The 18276-nt window shown below is 37.0% G+C and overlaps 1 protein-coding gene and 1 long non-coding RNA gene across 2 annotated transcripts; one reads left to right on the top strand and one right to left on the bottom strand.

The window, feature by feature from the left end:
* Positions 1–306: 306 nt before the first annotated feature.
* On the bottom strand, positions 307–5246 carry LOC100894024. The gene is made up of 6 exons (XR_004064571.1): positions 5096–5246; positions 4135–4287; positions 3458–3536; positions 2874–2941; positions 1756–1873; positions 307–1136 (listed from the first exon to the last, which is right to left on the bottom strand). It is a non-coding gene; the product is annotated as a tRNA methyltransferase 10 homolog B (long non-coding RNA).
* Positions 5247–11729: 6483 nt separating this feature from the next.
* Positions 11730–15588, top strand: LOC576546 (late histone H2B.L4-like). The gene is made up of 4 exons (XM_776845.4): positions 11730–11898; positions 12540–12702; positions 13596–13733; positions 14564–15588. Exons 2-4 carry the CDS (start codon positions 12559–12561, stop codon positions 14660–14662), a joined length of 381 nt encoding a protein of 126 aa, XP_781938.1. The 5' UTR covers positions 11730–11898; positions 12540–12558; the 3' UTR covers positions 14663–15588.
* The last annotated feature ends 2688 nt before the right edge of the window (positions 15589–18276 follow it).

The following is an 18276-nucleotide window of genomic DNA, read 5'->3' as shown; positions in this document are numbered from 1 at the left end:
AAAATATAAACTATACTTAAATGTAAATTACAATAAATAGTACATAAACAATAGAAATAAGTGTAAAAGAAAGTACATCGAAAAAAGAAGTTGACATAAAAATACACTTGTGAGTGTTATAGATGCAATGTTGAAATATTGAATTAATCAAAAGCAGTTTTGTACAAGCGAGGTTTGAGAGAAATTCAAATGAGTTCACACTTGCTATTACTTTAAGAGCCTGTGGTAACTGGTTACATAGAACAGGGCCCTTTTTCATCAACATCATGATCAATAAAAAATACAAAAACCCTATGACAATTTAGCTCTCAGCCAATCAGATGCCACGATTTCAGTAGCTTATAACAGTTATTGAATCTTGTTATTGATAACGATTTTTGTGAAACAGGGCCCTGATCTAGCTTGTGCAAAAGACCATTCCCCCATGATGTTGTTGTTTTGGGGACTACAAGATGAGAAAAGTTTGAAAATCTGAGATTAAGGAAAGTGTACTATTAAAGTAGAATTGTACCAGACAATACTTACATCCAGACTAAATAGTTACTTTCTCAGAAGCAAGGTTGGTTAAAGTTAAACCTTACCTTCTAAAATTGTCTTAAACATTAGAACTTGTTTGTTTACCAACAATAGTATTGTACATAATTCATCCACAAAAATGACCTAAACAACACTGTGATGACTGTCATAGAAACTTAAATGTTTAGAAACAGTGAAAATGCATGATTACAGGGAAGTATATGTATAATGATAAACATTGGAAGTTATAATTATAAGAATATTAATGTGGAGGAAGAGAACCTACACTGCACTTTTCAAATTAAAAGAATAAGAAGAAATGTGGCAAATGTACACCAAGGTCTTGGCAAAGGAAACACATACAAGGCTGGGACAAACTATGTCATCAACAGATTGGTGATGTATCCAATAGACTTCTATCATAAATAGCAACAAAACACTTCATGTTACTTCAAGGGAGCCATCAGGTTTTTATGTTTCCTTGGTGGATGCACTTGGGACTGCTCCTGAAGTATCCCTGACCTATCATTTAGGAATGAAGCCTTTTCTCTTTGGCATGACGGCTACGACAGACGACTCCCAGTTCCCTGTATTGTAATACTTCAGCAGGATATCAAACACTGCAATTTAGAAAGAAACAATACATGTACAAGTCAATATACAGGGCATTGTTTTACGATACCATCATTAGTACAAGATCAATGACATCTCGATGCTGTCGCTCTACTTGTAGTGTTTCACAGAACTGTCTTTACCATACGAGCGAATATTAAAAAAACCAACGTGGAGTTAGGTTCTTGAAGAAAAAAAACGCATTGAACTAAAGCTGACATACAACTGCTTGTAATCATGGACAATTTTGAGAAATAGAGGCTAAACATTTCTCTATCTTGATCCCTCCTATCTCCTTTTTCCTCTCTAACCCTTCTATTTTTTTTCTAACTATCTCTCTCTCTCTCCCTATTCTGTTCCTCTTCCCCTGTCTCTCATACACAAACACACTCTCTCCTTTCCCACCCCCCCCCCCCACTCTCTCTCTCTCTCTCTCTCTCTTTCTTTCTCATTCCTTTCTTTCTCTCTCTCTCTCTTTACTTCTCTCTCATATTCTCTCTCTCTGTCTCTCTCTCTCTCTTTTAGTTTTTTTTTCTCATTCTCTCTCTCTCTCTTGCTTTCACTCTCCCACCCCCTTCTCCCTTTATCCCTCCCTGTCTCTTTCCATATATACAAACTTCTCCTTACCTTGGTTTATGGCAAGGACTTGGCTGAATGTTCCTCTCTCTGCATGCTTCATGCATCTTAATATAGGTAGTTTGGCAGTATGGAAACTTCTTTTTTTGGCAAGGTCAAAGGTCATATTCTGCATTAAAGAGAAAAAAGACAACAGTTTATTCCACCGTTTGCACTCCCTAAATTCTGATACAATGAAACATATAAAGACCACTCGAGGGAGACATGAAATATGGGCTTCACATTTATAAGCATAGGTTATTTAATGCACCTTTTAATGAAATGAAATGAAAGTTGAATTGACATTTATTGCCGTCATCATCACAATATATAAAAAGATAAAAGATGGACTATCATAACAGATAACAATATCAAAATTACATATAAATTGACATAATAACATTCAAAATATAAAGAAAATAACTTAAAACCGTAGGACAAGTGGAAAAAGGCGTCACAATTGAATGCACCTGGGCCTCGTTTCATGAAACCATCATGAGTCCAAGTTCACCGACATCCCATTGAAACACGTGTTAAACTTAATACACATATTTCGATGAACTTGTACTAATGACAGTTTCATAAAACATTGCCCAGACACACAAGTAATAATAACATAGGGTGTTACAAAAAAAGGAAATGCAGAGAAATACTATTCAAGGGAAAACGATGTGGCCTTTTCAGACAGGAGATCTTTCTATACAAGTAATTTCACTAATAAGAGCAGGTTTTCAAAGCACATGCCAATAAAAGCTTATTTCATTAAGAATACATTTTGACAATATCAAGCAGTTCCAAACAGACATAATCCAGGTTTCTCTCAGCCATGAATAGGACAGGATACAGATTCAAAGTCAGTTATTTTTTCCTGAATCGTTTCTTTGATTAAAACAAAATAGCTTATTTACCAGTTGTCCAATTGTGTGTATATTCATCAAGTTCCAATTGAATTGATGAATATTCTGAGCCCTGTCTTACACAGAGTTGATATCAATCGTAACTATGTACATAAGAGACTGCAAACTTGCGATTGATTGGAGGACTTTACGATTGATTTGGATCAATCGCAACTCTTTGTAAGACGGGGCCCTGGTCAAAAGAATAAATAAATGACCTCACAAGAAACTTACAGTTAATACTGATTCATCGACCAGGCCACCAATGATATACACCTTGCTGTCCTGGATTTCAGTTAAAACTAAAATAGAACAAAACAAGAAACAGAAGGGGAAATCATTTTTGTCACATGTGCAATAGTGGAGAAACAGTGAGTAAAACTCATTTAATGTTATTAAATCTTCTGTTTGGTTTAAATTCGGTGTAAGAAATTGCCAAACAAAAAATTAAATAATCACAGGGAATTATGATAACGATTCTAGCTGACAAGTTTGATCTGTTAATCCTGAAAGCAATGTACTGTGTCGGTAAAGGGAGCAACATGAATAATAAAGATAAAAGAGAAAGATGGATTTCTGAAGTTTGATTTCAGGTTGGTAGACCAATAAGGAAATAAGAAATCTTTGCTTTGAAATAATATAATAATTAGAAAGATATAAATTCAATTTCTTCTCTTTTCCAGCCAACCTGACCTGACATGCATCAGCGGCTAAATGTAGAAAAGGTTTTATAGTCTAGATGAACTTGTAAAACCTAATGTGAGGTACATAATATATACTTCAATAAATGCCTTATATATCAGCATCTCTTTTCTTACCATTTGGGGAATCGGGAGTGAGATAAACGATTTCTTCCTGAGAAAATATTGCACTGTAATGTTGACTGGTCTTGTTCATCTATGTAAATAAAAAAACATAAAGATCCATGAAAGGTAAACAAAAAAAATAATCAGTGATATCATGAATGATAGTTTGCTATAGAGAAAGGTGGTGTAAGAAACAATATTCCAAGATTTAAAAGAAAGCCCAAGCTTTCAAAGGCATTATCCTAATCTCTTCTGCAACACCATAGTTGTAGATCACATAACTGCTTAGAGCAGCGAAGAGCAGAACTGTCATTTTGAAAATAACGTCTCAGAGTTCAGTTTTCATGAAATAAAATCTCACATCTCCAATTTAGTAATGAAATGACAAAGGACTGAGCATTTCGAAATAATTTTTTAGACTAAATCTTAGACCTTCAATGAATCTGGTCAATTGTCAGAAAAGAACAAGTACTCATGTTTAATACCACATAAAATCTATAATTATTCAAAGGTTGTAGACAAAATAGTAATAAATTGTTGATTGACTAATGTTTATTCTGATTTTCTCAAGTTATGATTGACTTGAGGGTGCAGATCAATTGCCTTCTCCCCACCCCCTCAAAAAAAAAAATCTAATTTACAACCACCACCCACCACAACCGAACGACAAAAGGAAAGAGTGCACCCACCACATAGTGTTCAAATCCGTCATTCTTTGTGAGTGATGCTTTATATATGCTGCCCTCTGTGTCCAGACTGGTCAACCAGACCTGCATGGGTCTATCAGCTTGTCTGTTAGCTCCGTACACCTGTCTGATCTGACAAACAAGACCCCCAATCTCCTACTCGTTGGCGAATAATGAGACACAAAAGCAAGCAAAATTGGGATCACTTTCAAATGACAACCGATTGCTTGGCATCACTATTGAAATGAAATGCAGGACACAATTTGTACTTTAAATGAAAAAAAAAGAACTAGAGGAAAAAATAAAAATACTCTGGAAATACCTGAGAAAATGCCTGTAAGGATAACCAAATTTGTCTGACTGATAAATTGTAATTGCCTTGAACAATCATCTTTAGTTTTATTTGATTCGGTGAGAATTTTATGTCTGTGGTTACAGGAACGCAAGACTACCTCTACAGTACCTTCATTACTTTCATACCATATCCAGGCACCTATCCTCTGGACATCCACCCCCAGTCAACTACCTCCTAGGACAACTACCCCCCCCCCCCCCCCCCCAGGGCAACCACCCTCTAGCACGACTACCCCTGGAAAACTACCCCCCAGACGACTTCCCCCTACGACAACTACCACCTACGACAACTACCACCGGACAGCTACCCCCCCCCCCCCCGGACAACTACCCCCCCCGGACAACTACTCCCTAGGATAGTTGTCCAAGAAGATGGTTGACGTAGGGGGTAGTTGTCTGGGGGGTAGTTGTCTGAGTGGTAGTTGTCCGGGGGGTAGTTGTCCTAGGGGGTAGTTTACTGGGAGGTAGTTGTCTGGGGGTAGTTTTCCCAGGGGTTAGTCGTCCTAGACGGTGGTTACCCTAGGGGCTAGTTGTCCTAGGGGGTAGGTGTCCTTTCATAAATAGCGATGTTATTTTATTGGACCTCCAACCAAAAACAGACCTTTCTTACCTTTTCACTCATGAGATGTCCAAGGCTGAGATCAATGCATACACGTGACACTGATCCTCCGCGATCATTGTTCACTGCTACCAACCTCTGGCGTCTCATAGCAGCTCGCTCTTTCCTTGTCATCTTTGACCTTTGCTCCTCCGCTGGGCTGGGAGAGTTCGAGACGGACTCCATCCCCCCGCAGCCTCATCCTAAAACTGGTGTTTGACACATTTGTGAGAGACAGAGAGAGAGAGAGTTATATTAAGGCCATAACAAAATATATACATGTTTTTGCGTCCCCACATGAAAAACACTGCTAAAATGGATCTATCATCTAGTTGAGTTGAACTTGAGGGGAAGAGAATATGAGAGAAAGAGAGATTGAAGATTGAGAGCTGAGTCAAGTGAATGAAGGACTTTTTTTACCAGAAAAAGTCAGAATGATAATGTCTACGTAGATCTAGATCTAGTTCTAGAGTCTACTGTGTCTGTGCTGACTGAGCTGAGATTAAGAAAAAAAAAAAAAAAGACTTCACAAAATTTCACAAACAAGGGATGCTAGTGTAATTTCATACCGCCACCGGGAGTGAAGCACACTCCGTACGAAATTCCTCAGGATATGCACTACATAACAGAAAGTCTGATCTATCTGCCCAATTATGTATGTAAACTAGTAATAGATCTTCTACAGCGCTTGCGGTTACCGGTATTCATCAAGTCGAGGATCAACAACTGTTTCTAGACTCTACTGCGTTCCCACACGCTCATTATTGTGCTGGGAAATACAAGGCAAGATCAGATAACTGTCAGTTTGAGATCATTTAAATGAAATGAAGTCCCGAATTTCGATAGCATAGGGATTAATTGATAGTTTTAAATGACACAACGGCATTATCGTGATCCAAGTCCCCAGGGACTCGGATCCACAGACACTTTTTAATCTGAAAAACATGTCCTACCTTCCAAATTTTTTCCACCAAAGCGCGCGTTTAATGGTACCTTTGAAGATGAAATATTACTTTCATTATAATTTTTTGTAATGATTATTATTGCTTTATTTAGTCAAGCCAATTTATCTAGTAGGCCTATTAGAAGTCCTTCACTGAATAAAGCAAACTATAATTCACATTTATTTAGTCAAGCACTGATTAGGCTGTATGATATTGAAGACGAAATATTACTTTCATTATAATTTTTAAAAATTATATTATTGCTTTATTTAGTCAAGCCAATTTATCTAGTAAACCTAATAAAAGTCCTTCACTAAATAAAGCAAACTATAATTCACATTTATTTAGTCAACCATTAATTAGGCTGAATGAATAAATATTATATTGATTGATTTCATCATGCCTTTAACGGTTATTGAAGACGAAATATGACTTTCATTATAATTTTATTAAATGATATTATTGCCTTATTTAGTCGAGCCAATTTATCTAGTAGGCCTATTAAGATTGAAGTAAAACACTATTAAACTGTCTATATATTCCTCGTGGTGCGAGTCCCCCCTCCAAAATTAATACGAGACGGCAATTAACCCGTTGATATTATCTACCCCTCATTTCCCTCCTCTTCAAGACCACACTGCCACTTTCAGACAGTTACCTAGAGATGTAAATTAATATCCGCTGTTAAAGTTTATTAATAAATCAAAAGAATCTGACTAAAAAACATTATAAAACTGTCTATATATTCCTCGTGGTGTAAGTCCCCCTTACATGTTATAATCATCAAATTTCCCATAGAAGGGGACTTACACCACGACTAATATACTCCTCGTGGTGCGAGTCCCCCTCCGAAATTAATACGATACGGCAATTAACCCGTTGATATTATATACCCCTCATTTCCCTCCTCTTCAAGACCACACTGCCACTTTCAGACAGTTACCTAGAGATGTTAAATTAATGTTCGCTGTTAAAGTTTATTAATAAATCAAAAGAACCTGACTAAAAAACACTATAAAACTGTCTATATATTCCTCGTGGTGTAAGTCCCCTTTACGTGTTAACATCATCAAATTTCCCATAGAAGGGGACTTACACCACGACTAATATACTCCTCGTGGTGCGAGTCCCCCTCCGAAATTAATACGAGACGGCAATTAACCCGTTGATATTATATACCCCTCATTTCCCTCCTCTTCAAGACCACACTGCCACTTTCAGACAGTTACCTAGAGATGTTAAATTAATATTCGCTGTTAAAGTTTATCACTAAAATCAAAAGGATCTGACTAAAAAACACTATAAAACTGTCTATATATTCCTCGTGGTGTAAGTCCCCTTTACGTGTTAACATCATCAAATTTCCCATAGAAGGGGACTTACACCACGACTAATATACTCCTCGTGGTGCGAGTCCCCCCTCCGAAATTAATACGATACGGCAATTAACCCGTTGATATTATATACCCCTCATTTCCCTCCTCTTCAAGACCACACTGCCACTTTCAGACAGTTACCTAGAGATGTTAAAAGAATATTCGCTGTTATAGTTTATCAATAAATCAAAAGAATCTGAATAAAAATCACTATAAAACTGTCTATATATTCCTCGTGGTGTAAGTCCCCCTTACGTGTTAAGATCATCAAATTTCCCATAGAGGGAGACTCGCACCACGAGGAGTATATTAGTCGTGATCCGAGTCCCCTTCTACGAGAAATTTGATGATCATAACACGTAAAGGGGACTTGCACCACGAGGAATATATAGACAGTTTTATAGTGTTTTGAGTCATTTTATTTGATTATATTGAAGTTACCTAGAGATGTTTAAAGAATATTCGATGTTATAGTTTATCAATAAATCAAAAGAATCTGACTAAAAAAACACTATAAAACTGTCTATATATTCCTCGTGGTGTAAGTCCCCCTTACGTGTTAACATCATCAAATTTCCCATAGAAGGGGACTTACACCACGACTAATATACTCCTCGTGGTGCGAGTCCCCCCTCCGAAATTAATACGATACGGCAATTAACCCGTTGATATTATCTACCCCTCATTTCCCTCCTCTTCAAGACCACACTGCCACTTTCAGACAGTTACCTAGAGATGTTAAATTAATATTCGCTATTATACTTTATCACTAAAATCAAAAGAATCTGACTAAACAACACTATAAAACTGTCTATATATTCCTCGTGGTGTAAGTCCCCCTTACGTGTTAAAATCATCAAATTTCCCATAGAAGGGGACTTACACCACGACTAATATACTCCTCGTGGTGCGAGTCCCCTTCTACGAGAAATTTGATGATCATAACACGTAAAGGGGACTTGCACCACGAGGAATATATAGACAGTTTTATAGTGTTTTGAGTCATTTTATTTGATTATATTGAAGTTACCTAGAGATGTTTAAAGAATATTCGATGTTATAGTTTATCAATAAATCAAAAGAATCTGACTAAAAAAACACTATAAAACTGTCTATATATTCCTCGTGGTGTAAGTCCCCTTTACGTGTTAACATCATCAAATTTCCCATAGAAGGGGACTTACACCACGACTAATATACTCCTCGTGGTGCGAGTCCCCCCTCCGAAATTAATACGATACGGCAATTAACCCGTTGATATTATCTACCCCTCATTTCCCTCCTCTTCAAGACCACACTGCCACTTTCAGACAGTTACCTAGAGATGTTAAATTAATATTCGCTATTATACTTTATCACTAAAATCAAAAGAATCTGACTAAACAACACTATAAAACTGTCTATATATTCCTCGTGGTGTAAGTCCCCTTTACGTGTTAAAATCATCAAATTTCCCATAGAAGGGGACTTACACCACGACTAATATACTCCTCGTGGTGCGAGTCCCCTTCTACGAGAAATTCGATGATCTTAACACGTAAGGGGGACTTACACCACGAGGAATATATAGACAGTTTTATAGTGTTTTGAGTCATTTTATTTGATTATATTGAAGTTACCTAGAGATGTTAAAAGAATATTCGCTGTTATAGTTTATCAATAAATCAAAAGAATCTGACTAAAAAAATACTATGAAACTGTCTATATATTCCTCGTGGTGTAAGTCCCCCTTACGTGTTTAACATCATCAAATTTCCCATAGGAGGGGACTTACACCACGAGGAATATATAGACAGTTTGATAGTGTTTTGAGTCATATTATTTATCATATTGAATGATAGAAAAGAGACTAAGAATACAGAATATTATGTCGTTTGAAATAGTGTCCTAGCCAGTATTTTTTGCATCAATACAAATTTGTGTGGTGGAAGGAAATCCCCCGTGTAGGAATGTTCTGTGTGAAGCTTCGCATCGTGGACAATAGATTTCTTTGACAACCTCCCAACCGTGAATCCTTTAGAAAGATTGCTGGAAAATAAGGTACGTCTCAAGTTTGTCCCCAGTGACTCGGATGACGATATAGCCGACACAACTTTATTTACTAAACAAAATTTATCGCATAGTGATTATTAATGCTTTAAATTCTTACCTGTTTCTTACTTTGCGAAAGCTGATCTTGGGAGGTGAGAAACGGTGTCTTCAAAGAAAAAAAGTAAAGTGAAAAAAAAAGTGCGCTAGGTTCGGGGGGGGGGGGGGGGGGGGAGGGAGCGGCGATATAATTATGACCTCTACCATACTCTTCTAGCATCCTTCACGCACAAAATGTTTTTTATTTTTTATTACGATGACGATGCTGATGCTGCTGCTGGAGATGATAATGCTGCTGATGATGATAATGATGGTGGGATGGTGCATGATGATGATGATGATGATGATGATGATGATGATAATGATGGTGCATTATGGTGATGATGATGATGATGATGTTGATGTAGATGGTGAGGATGATGATGATGATGATGATGATGATGAACATCAGTGATGATGTTGACATGATGATGACGACGTAGCCTATAGAAATATATGGGTCTCCATCCATTGGTGAAAAATGAATAAAGACAAAGCGATATATTATAGGGAAAGGGAAGGAGAGCAGGGAAAAGGACGAGAAAAGGAGACATAGGGACCAACCTCGCCCCCCCCCCCCCCCCAAAAAAAAAAAAAATCATTCAGTGCCCTCTCAAAGCTACTCATATACTACAATGTACTACCTTTGTACTGCCAAAGATTTTCTTGTTTTGAAGATTTTCTGTGTTTTTTAGTATATAAATATCATTGTTGAACATTATATTTGTACTATTCAACTGTATTTCTTCCTTGCCTCAGAAGGAGCCGTTAAAGAAAATCAAACCATTGTCATTATCATTGTCAAAAATCATTGTTAAAGCATTTGAATAATCAGAATGCAGGTTGCACACATAGGTTGTTGCTATATCTCTGTGACCAGGCGCGTACGCAGGGGAAGGGGGGGGGGTTGAGGAGTTGGGGTTGTGTGTGTTTTGGAGAAACCCCCCTCAAATTTATTTATTAAAAAAAAATATATACAAATATGTGTGCTAAAGGGTAACTTTACCCCCACCCCCCCCCCCAAAAAAAAAATGAACGAAATAACGGTGGACCAAATTTTTGGGACAAAACAATAAATGAGCTCTTATCCCCCCCCCCCCCCTCCCCGCTTATTCATCTACTGACTGAGTCGTTGCGAAATTTTTCATCAAATCCTGGACCAAAAAAAAAAAAAAAAAAAAAAATGCTCTTACCCCCCCCCCCCCCCCGGCTTATTCAGCGGCTGGCTGAGTCGTTGCGAAATTTTCGGCGCTATTTTCAAATATCACTCCTACAGCAATAACCCCCCCCCCCCCCCTCGAAAAAAAATCCTGCGTACGCCCCTGTATGTGACAAGACACTTTATCCTTAAGTCACACCGCCAAACCGACCAAATTTTTTCCATAAGAGACAATCACTCCTACAGCAATAAAAGTGTTTCTAGCCTTTGTTTCTTCTTTTCAAAGAATACTTCCACCTGTGTATCATGGAATGCACGGCTTGTGCATAAATGAATAATGATTATCTTTTACATGAGCATGTCGTCTTCGTGTAATCCACAGTTTAGTCTGCAATGACCTTTATCTGCTCATGCTCAGACTGCAACGTTGAACTGGCTTATTAGCCCCGGACACACTTTATACTTTCGCCCGCTTCCGTCACACCGCCAAACCGATATAATCTTTGCCAACTTAAATCTATCTTTCGGTCTGTTGTCAGTATGTTGCCTGTCCCATCAGTGTGACTGGAGCTTTGGCAAAGTCATTACTTTCTATTGTTAGTGGAAACATCCACGGAATTTCTGAAAATGAACGGATCTATTGAAAAGACGGAATGTCAAAATGCAGCTAGAATTGGAACAATGCGATTTGCACGAAATTCTTTTCTATTCTATACTGCTTGGATTTAAACATTTTTTGACGGAGGGTGATATGCTTGACTTAAAAATGAAGGGACTAGAATCCTAAAGAAAAGGAATTGAAACTAAATGTTAAATGAAAATTTATACTAATGTAAGGGTGAACAATTATTTTGTTTTGAACTTAGATTGAAGAAATACTCAAATCTCAAGTGTTTTATTTTTATCAAATGGGGAGAAAACGTTATTGAATGATGAGGAAGAAATAGAATCTAAATAAAATTAGGCTCTCCCTTTTTTCCTGAATGAACTGGTCCTAATTTGCATGTTCTAGAAAAATGATGTGAATGCAATTTGAGTCTGAACATTCAGCGTTCCAGCATTTCTCCGTCGAAGGCTATTATAGGCACCCACGTTCTTCTTAACCAAGGTTTAAGCGTTGTCAATATACAGTTTTGAGAAGTGTATCGTATAGCCAATACCAACAATCAAGTTTTAGGACTCGTACTTTTTCGACTTTACAATTACAAGGTAAGCAAATACGATAAGTTATGTTAGATATTTTGTTGTTAAGAAGGGAAGGAAATCCTTTAATGTGTGATTGAATTCTGTCAATGGTTCATAAAGTGTGATTCAGAAATTAGATAATTTGAAATATTGGACAAAAAGTTTAAAAGTACGAATTTAGTTTTGTTAATGTAATTAATCGCTGTTAGGTTAGAAACAATTTCATTGGTGATACTTCAAGAAAACAAGAGCCGCAGTTCTACGTGAAGCATTTTAACAAGAGAAGCCTGTTATTAAAATAACAATGCTATTGAAACTTGAAAATGTCAAAGTTGGAAAAAATAATGAACTTGGAAAGTATTATACAGGCGTAACTTTGCTTTAACAGATTTGAAAAATCTCGTTATATTTATCTCTTCAACATTAAGATAAAACAAAATGAAGAAAGGAATCATCAGAATACTCGATAAATGTATTTATATTTTCTTTTACCATTCGTTTACCATTTGTTAATCATTCCTTTACCATTTGTTAATCATTCCTTTACCATTCATTTACCATGCCTTTACCATGCTTTTAACATGATTCGACCATAGGTCGTACCATTCGTTTACCATTCGTTTGCCATTCTTTTACCATTCGTTTACCATTCTCTTGATTTACAGAGCCGATATCAAAACCACAATGCCTCCCAAAGGTGCTGCTGCGAAAGGCGAGAAGAAGGCGGTCAAGTCCAAATCAATGGCAGTCGGTCGTACTGGGGATAAGAAGAGAAGACGAAGGCGTCTAGAATCCTACAACATCTACATCTATAAAGTCCTCAAACAAGTAAATTCTGCTTCGTTTTCGTTTTTAAAACTTTCCAAAAAAATACAAGCTTTATTTGGCTCTCATTCATTTTCATGCATTTTTATCGTTTTCAATTTCAATCGTCTCTAATTTCATTTTCGTTTTCTTTCATTTTATTTTCAAGAGTGGATACAAGATTGAATTGTTGAGATAAGAGTATTTTGATTTAAACGGCGCCCAAAAGAATCTCATTCAAGAATGTATTCTCTCTGGCTGTGTATTAAACCTAAGGCACAGTATCCGACCAGACTATATGCGATCCGACTCTTGAAGACTTTGCAACACCAGTCGGTATGGCCATTCACAAAACCTGAACAATCGAGATTTTGAATGCTTTGAAAATAACATTTGCGTTCTGACTATTGGGATACAATTATACATAACAGGTGAATGAAGTCATTCGTATCAATCGAGGTGCTTCACAACCACCTGTGAATTAATACACTTGGTTTGCTTGCTCTGCCTCTCTGCACGGTTACTCCCTTGCCACACCTGCATTTTTGGACAAAACAATAGGCTCAAACTGATGAAAGGTATTGCTTTGTGCAAAACAAATGCCTTTGCAAAATGACGCAATATCGGTCTCTATTAGCTCAATGATGACCCTTTTAAAAATGGTTTGATCTTGAACTGGAAACGGCTAAACAATCTTGAAGCCTTTGGTATATTCATCGCATGATATATAGCCTAATCTAGCACATGAAAGTCTTTTGTGTGGCATATAAATAGTAAATATATACATCGCTCATGCATCTGCTGAAACCGGCGAGTCTGGCAACGCCATAATAAAGATTAACATTTTGTTAAAAAACGAAAAGGGCCTATTGAAGTAAAATTAATTCCTTTGCTCATCCGCCTTTTGTTTTATCTAGGTTCATCCAGACACGGGAATATCAAGCAAGGCGATGTCTATCATGAATAGCTTTGTCAATGATATATTTGAACGGATCGCATCAGAGGCGTCAAGATTGGCACAGTACAACAAGAAGAGCACTATAAGTAGCCGAGAGGTATGTTATTCTTTGAAGTTGTTATTTTATGGGCGGGTCAAAGGTCATTTTGTTGTTTCATACACCTTACAAGAACTAGTGTCGTGGACTAGTGGATACGTCACCGGACTGCGATTCGCATGGTTTGCGGTTCGAGTCCCGCTGTAGCACTAATCTAAATAAGCCACTCTCCACCCAGGTTTAGGAACCAGGTAGCTGTCTAGGAAATTATTACTTGAATACTTCATACAATCTTCGGGTATACCACAACTGACGATATCACTAACGTATAATTATGACAATATACCTTGGACTTTATTCATTTACTGAAACTAAATGAGACAAGTCCGTTATATGTTGTCACTACGTTTTTACAGAAATTAACGATTTTATGATCATATCGAACACATATATAATGGCAAGATTTTTGTTTTAATCCAGACATGCAATCAATCATAGCGCGAACGCCAAGACTTTCGAGAAATCAACACAAGTTCAATTTCAATAACATGTATACAGAAATATTCGGATTACGTTATACGTTACTGTCGTTTTCGCATATTTCAATAGGCGGTCGAAAATGCTACCAAAATTTGCCGTGGTTGAAATATGTTTTATTGTTGCAAATCTTTTGGATCGTGTTTTAAATGGTTCATCATTATACTCCAACAGAATGAAGCGTTATTTTTTCCTGCAGTCAATCGAAAATCATTTCGAATCAAGAACTAACAATAGTTCCGTATTTGAAGACTATTACAAATCTGAACAACTTTTCGATATTCTGAGCTTGAGGCTGTGGTATAAGCATGTAAATTATAATAAATTCCATTTTTTTTTTCTTTCTCCCCCAGGTTCAGACCGCAGTCCGTCTTCTCCTGCCCGGTGAGCTGGCTAAACACGCCGTGTCGGAGGGCACAAAGGCCGTTACCAAATACACCACTTCGCGGTAGAGACGCGGTCATTTTGAACATTCGCGGTAAACACCGCAGCCTGAAACGCGGTTAACTGGTTGAAGGCGTTTTGAAAGTACCGCATTATTATCCGGGCTGCTAATATTACGGTTGCTGTTCATCATATGTGCGTTCGACGATCGGTTTTTGACAAATTTGATGTGACAAGTCAAGAAACAGAACTACATGATCTAGCAGTTTAAAATGACTCCACATGGTGCTATGTCAGGAGCATGACCGTCAAGCGTTTGTAAACATCTTTTGAATGGTTCGATGTGCGATTCATTTGTATAACTCGTTAAATGATTCGTAATTACCACCAAGAAGTAAATTAACCCAATTCCTTTAAGATTTATCTTGGTTTTAAGACTGTAATTTATAAAAGAAACGGAATTGAACCAATAACATGCCATACTTTGTGCTTTTTTTAATGAGACTCAAGTTTGCTTGAAATTAGAAACCCTTAATTCATTGGACATACAAGTGCAGATATAGTGAACAGTGAAAAAGTAAGAAAGTAATCGCGGAATAGGGTATGTTTTCGAGAAAACTGCTTCTATTTATTCATATGCCAAAACTGTATCGCTATTCGATCATCTACAGGGACTTTTAGATTTGCACGACGAGAACGTGGACTGCGACGTGTGACATCCTTTTAAAGCAATGTGACGTCCTTTTAAGGCTCTGACAGTGCCTTAAAAGGGTGTCACACGAGCAGTCCACGTTCTCGTCGTGCAAATCTAAAAGTCCCTAATATCCAGATGAAAAGAGCCAAGGTATTTTTTGGAAGTTGATACTATTTGTGATGAGCATGCAGATGCCCGTCCGATATAAGCAGTTCTGAATGAATAATAACTTCTCTTCATTAAGCGTACAAGTAGACTTTTTAATGTATTTTCAACTCATGATTTATGTACAAGCCTCATGTAATCTAAAATACCCATTCGCCCACATTTGAAGTATAACACGTTTAGTCGTGGTTTATCTTCTTAATAGGACATGTTCGTAATGTAACAAAATGTATACATAAGTCCCTCGATACGAATTATTTCATTCACCCGATACGAATTATTTGTATTTTAATAGTCATAATACAAGTTGCATACATTACGTGTTGCTAGGTAGGACAAGCCATAATGTTTGTCCTACCTAGCAACAACAAATTTATGAAATTCGTATTCTGACTGTCGAGATACATTTATTCGTAACGGTGAATGAAAGAATTCGTATTCATAAAGGCAAATGCATACATTTGGTTATTCTACGAAAATGGTCTATTCAAAATTAGTTTCAATATATCCACTGCTCATATAAAGGAGAAACTAGCCACAAAGTGTATGTGTGATGTGGGGGGGGGGGGGGGGGGGGGGGGGTCATGTGTTTCATTTTCTTGCTCTGACCATTGCATATATTGTAAATTCTTTTTTAGGGACAATATTGTAAACATCCGTAAAATTAAAAAGAAAACAAGAGAAAGGAAGGTCACTACATTGTAGCTTTACTGGGCATGAGGCTCAGGAAAGAGTTTTGATAGATATTTTAAAGTTAATAGTTTACAGAATGTTTTATAAAGTAAATATGATATTGCCGTTCATGTATGTATGTGACGTGAAGAGGAACTAACCCAGTTTTTTGTGTATAAATTTGATTATTTGTGTACTTTATCGTCATGTTTGTGTGTATTTTTGATTTGATTTTCATGTTTGATAAATAAATGCGTTGAAACATAACCGTTTGATCTTTTCATCTCCTTTTTCTCTCCCTTTTCTCTATATTTCAATGTATCCATACCAAAAGTAACAAACGTTAGGGTGCTTCAGTAAGATGTGTGCGATTTGATATCATAAGTCTTTTATCCATTGACATGACTTCAAAGTGTTCATTCAGCGGCCTTAAATACAGGGGTGGTGGGGACATGTGCCCTCCCCTAATCGGAGGATGGTCAAAACAAAACAAAACAACAAAGAGCGAAGAGCCCTCCCCTCCCCCACTCAGTGTTATTTAGGGTACGCATAATTATGCGTGTTCCCAGCACCCCCCCCCCTTCAGCGTAAGTCAGGTGTGTAAAGTCAATACGGGTTGACCTTTTTCTTTTGTTATACGAGCCTTTTCAGCACCCCCCCCCCCCCCGTGCGTACCTCCGATCCCGGATTAGGGGGGGGGGCGGGGGCGGGGAACAGAGGAAAAGGACAAGAAAAGAAGTTGCCTAGACCACCTCCCGAACCTTCTTCGTAATCAGTAGCGTTGTAAATCTGCATTTCATTTTCCAGATAAGATCAAACCCCCCCCCCCCCCCGCCAAAAAAAATCACCCAATTTGCCCTTTGTGGAATTATACTACGTCACTGTTTTGAATACACTATTGTTCGTGAAGTTTGAATTAAATTTCTTACCTCTTTCGTGAAATGATTGTGACAATTATCATTTATTCTTGATTGATAAAGTTACTGATCAATCTAAAGAGTCAAAGAGATCGATACTAGTTTCTGATAAATTGTGAATTCTTTTTTGTTATAGGAACACATCATATTGTCACAATCATTTCATTAAAAGAGGTAAGGAAAGATTATTCCCACTTTAAAGGCAACAGTGTGAAAACACCGCGCGTTCACACGTTCTCAGATTAAAGGGGAAGTCCACCCTGAAATTAAGTTAGTTTTAATAGGAGTAGAAAAATGAGAGAAACAAGTCAGTGAAAGTTTGAGCTCTATGACGTATCATGCGAGCTCAACTTCCATTTGCTCAGTACTAAAAAAATCTAAAATTTCATTTTCCCTCAAGAAAAATTTCAACCATACATGCACCCTAAATATAATAATTGCAAATATGTTTCTATACTCCCCCTGCAAGGAACAAATATATATTCCGTCATCAATAACGAAGAAAACATGATTTTATGGAATATTATGCACAAAGCAAATGAAGGAGAGCTCGTATAATAAGTTTTGTGAATAAATTTGTATTTGATTGATCACAACTTCAATAATTCATAACTTTCTTATTTTCATTCAGAATTTGCTCAAACTTTCACTCACCTGATTTTCTTATTATTCTGCCTCTATCGAAACAAACTTATTTTGGGGGTGGACTTTCCCTTAAGTTACACGAATAAACTTTTTGGATTGGATTTTCAGATTCCGAGAGGTATCTGAAACACATCTTTTGTAAATTTGTTGTAACATTCTTCTGTTTGTAATTAATGTAATCTTCGTATAATAATGTTCTCTCCCCTCTCTCTCTCTCTCTCTCTCTCTCTCTCTCTCTCTCTCTCTCTTGTATTTTCTGCTCGTGCGCTTTGTTTCTAATAAAAAAGCGCTATATAAATGTAATATTATTTATATCATTATTATTATTCTGTCCAGGATAGGTAGTTATACCCGGCAATGTGACTACGAAAGAAATAATGACAATGTGAACACATTTTCAGGATTCATGGCAAACTTTATTACTCTCTTTGAAGGGAAATATATCGACGTCACACAAGAGAAAAAAAATCCCAAGAAAGAAGATTTGTAGAACAGCATAAAACTGGTTAGCAGTACAATTTATCTTTCTACAAATCATAGTTATTCACACTTACTGCAGTAGTCTCAAATATCCTAGTTTGTAAGAATA

The sequence above is a fragment of the Strongylocentrotus purpuratus genome, unplaced genomic scaffold (assembly GCF_000002235.5).
Source record: "Strongylocentrotus purpuratus isolate Spur 01 unplaced genomic scaffold, Spur_5.0 spur5_scaffold_17, whole genome shotgun sequence".
NCBI classification, from domain to species: Eukaryota; Metazoa; Echinodermata; class Echinoidea; order Camarodonta; family Strongylocentrotidae; genus Strongylocentrotus; species Strongylocentrotus purpuratus.
Note: the sequence above shows the minus strand (reverse complement) of the source record. Positions and strands in the feature narration are given on the sequence as shown.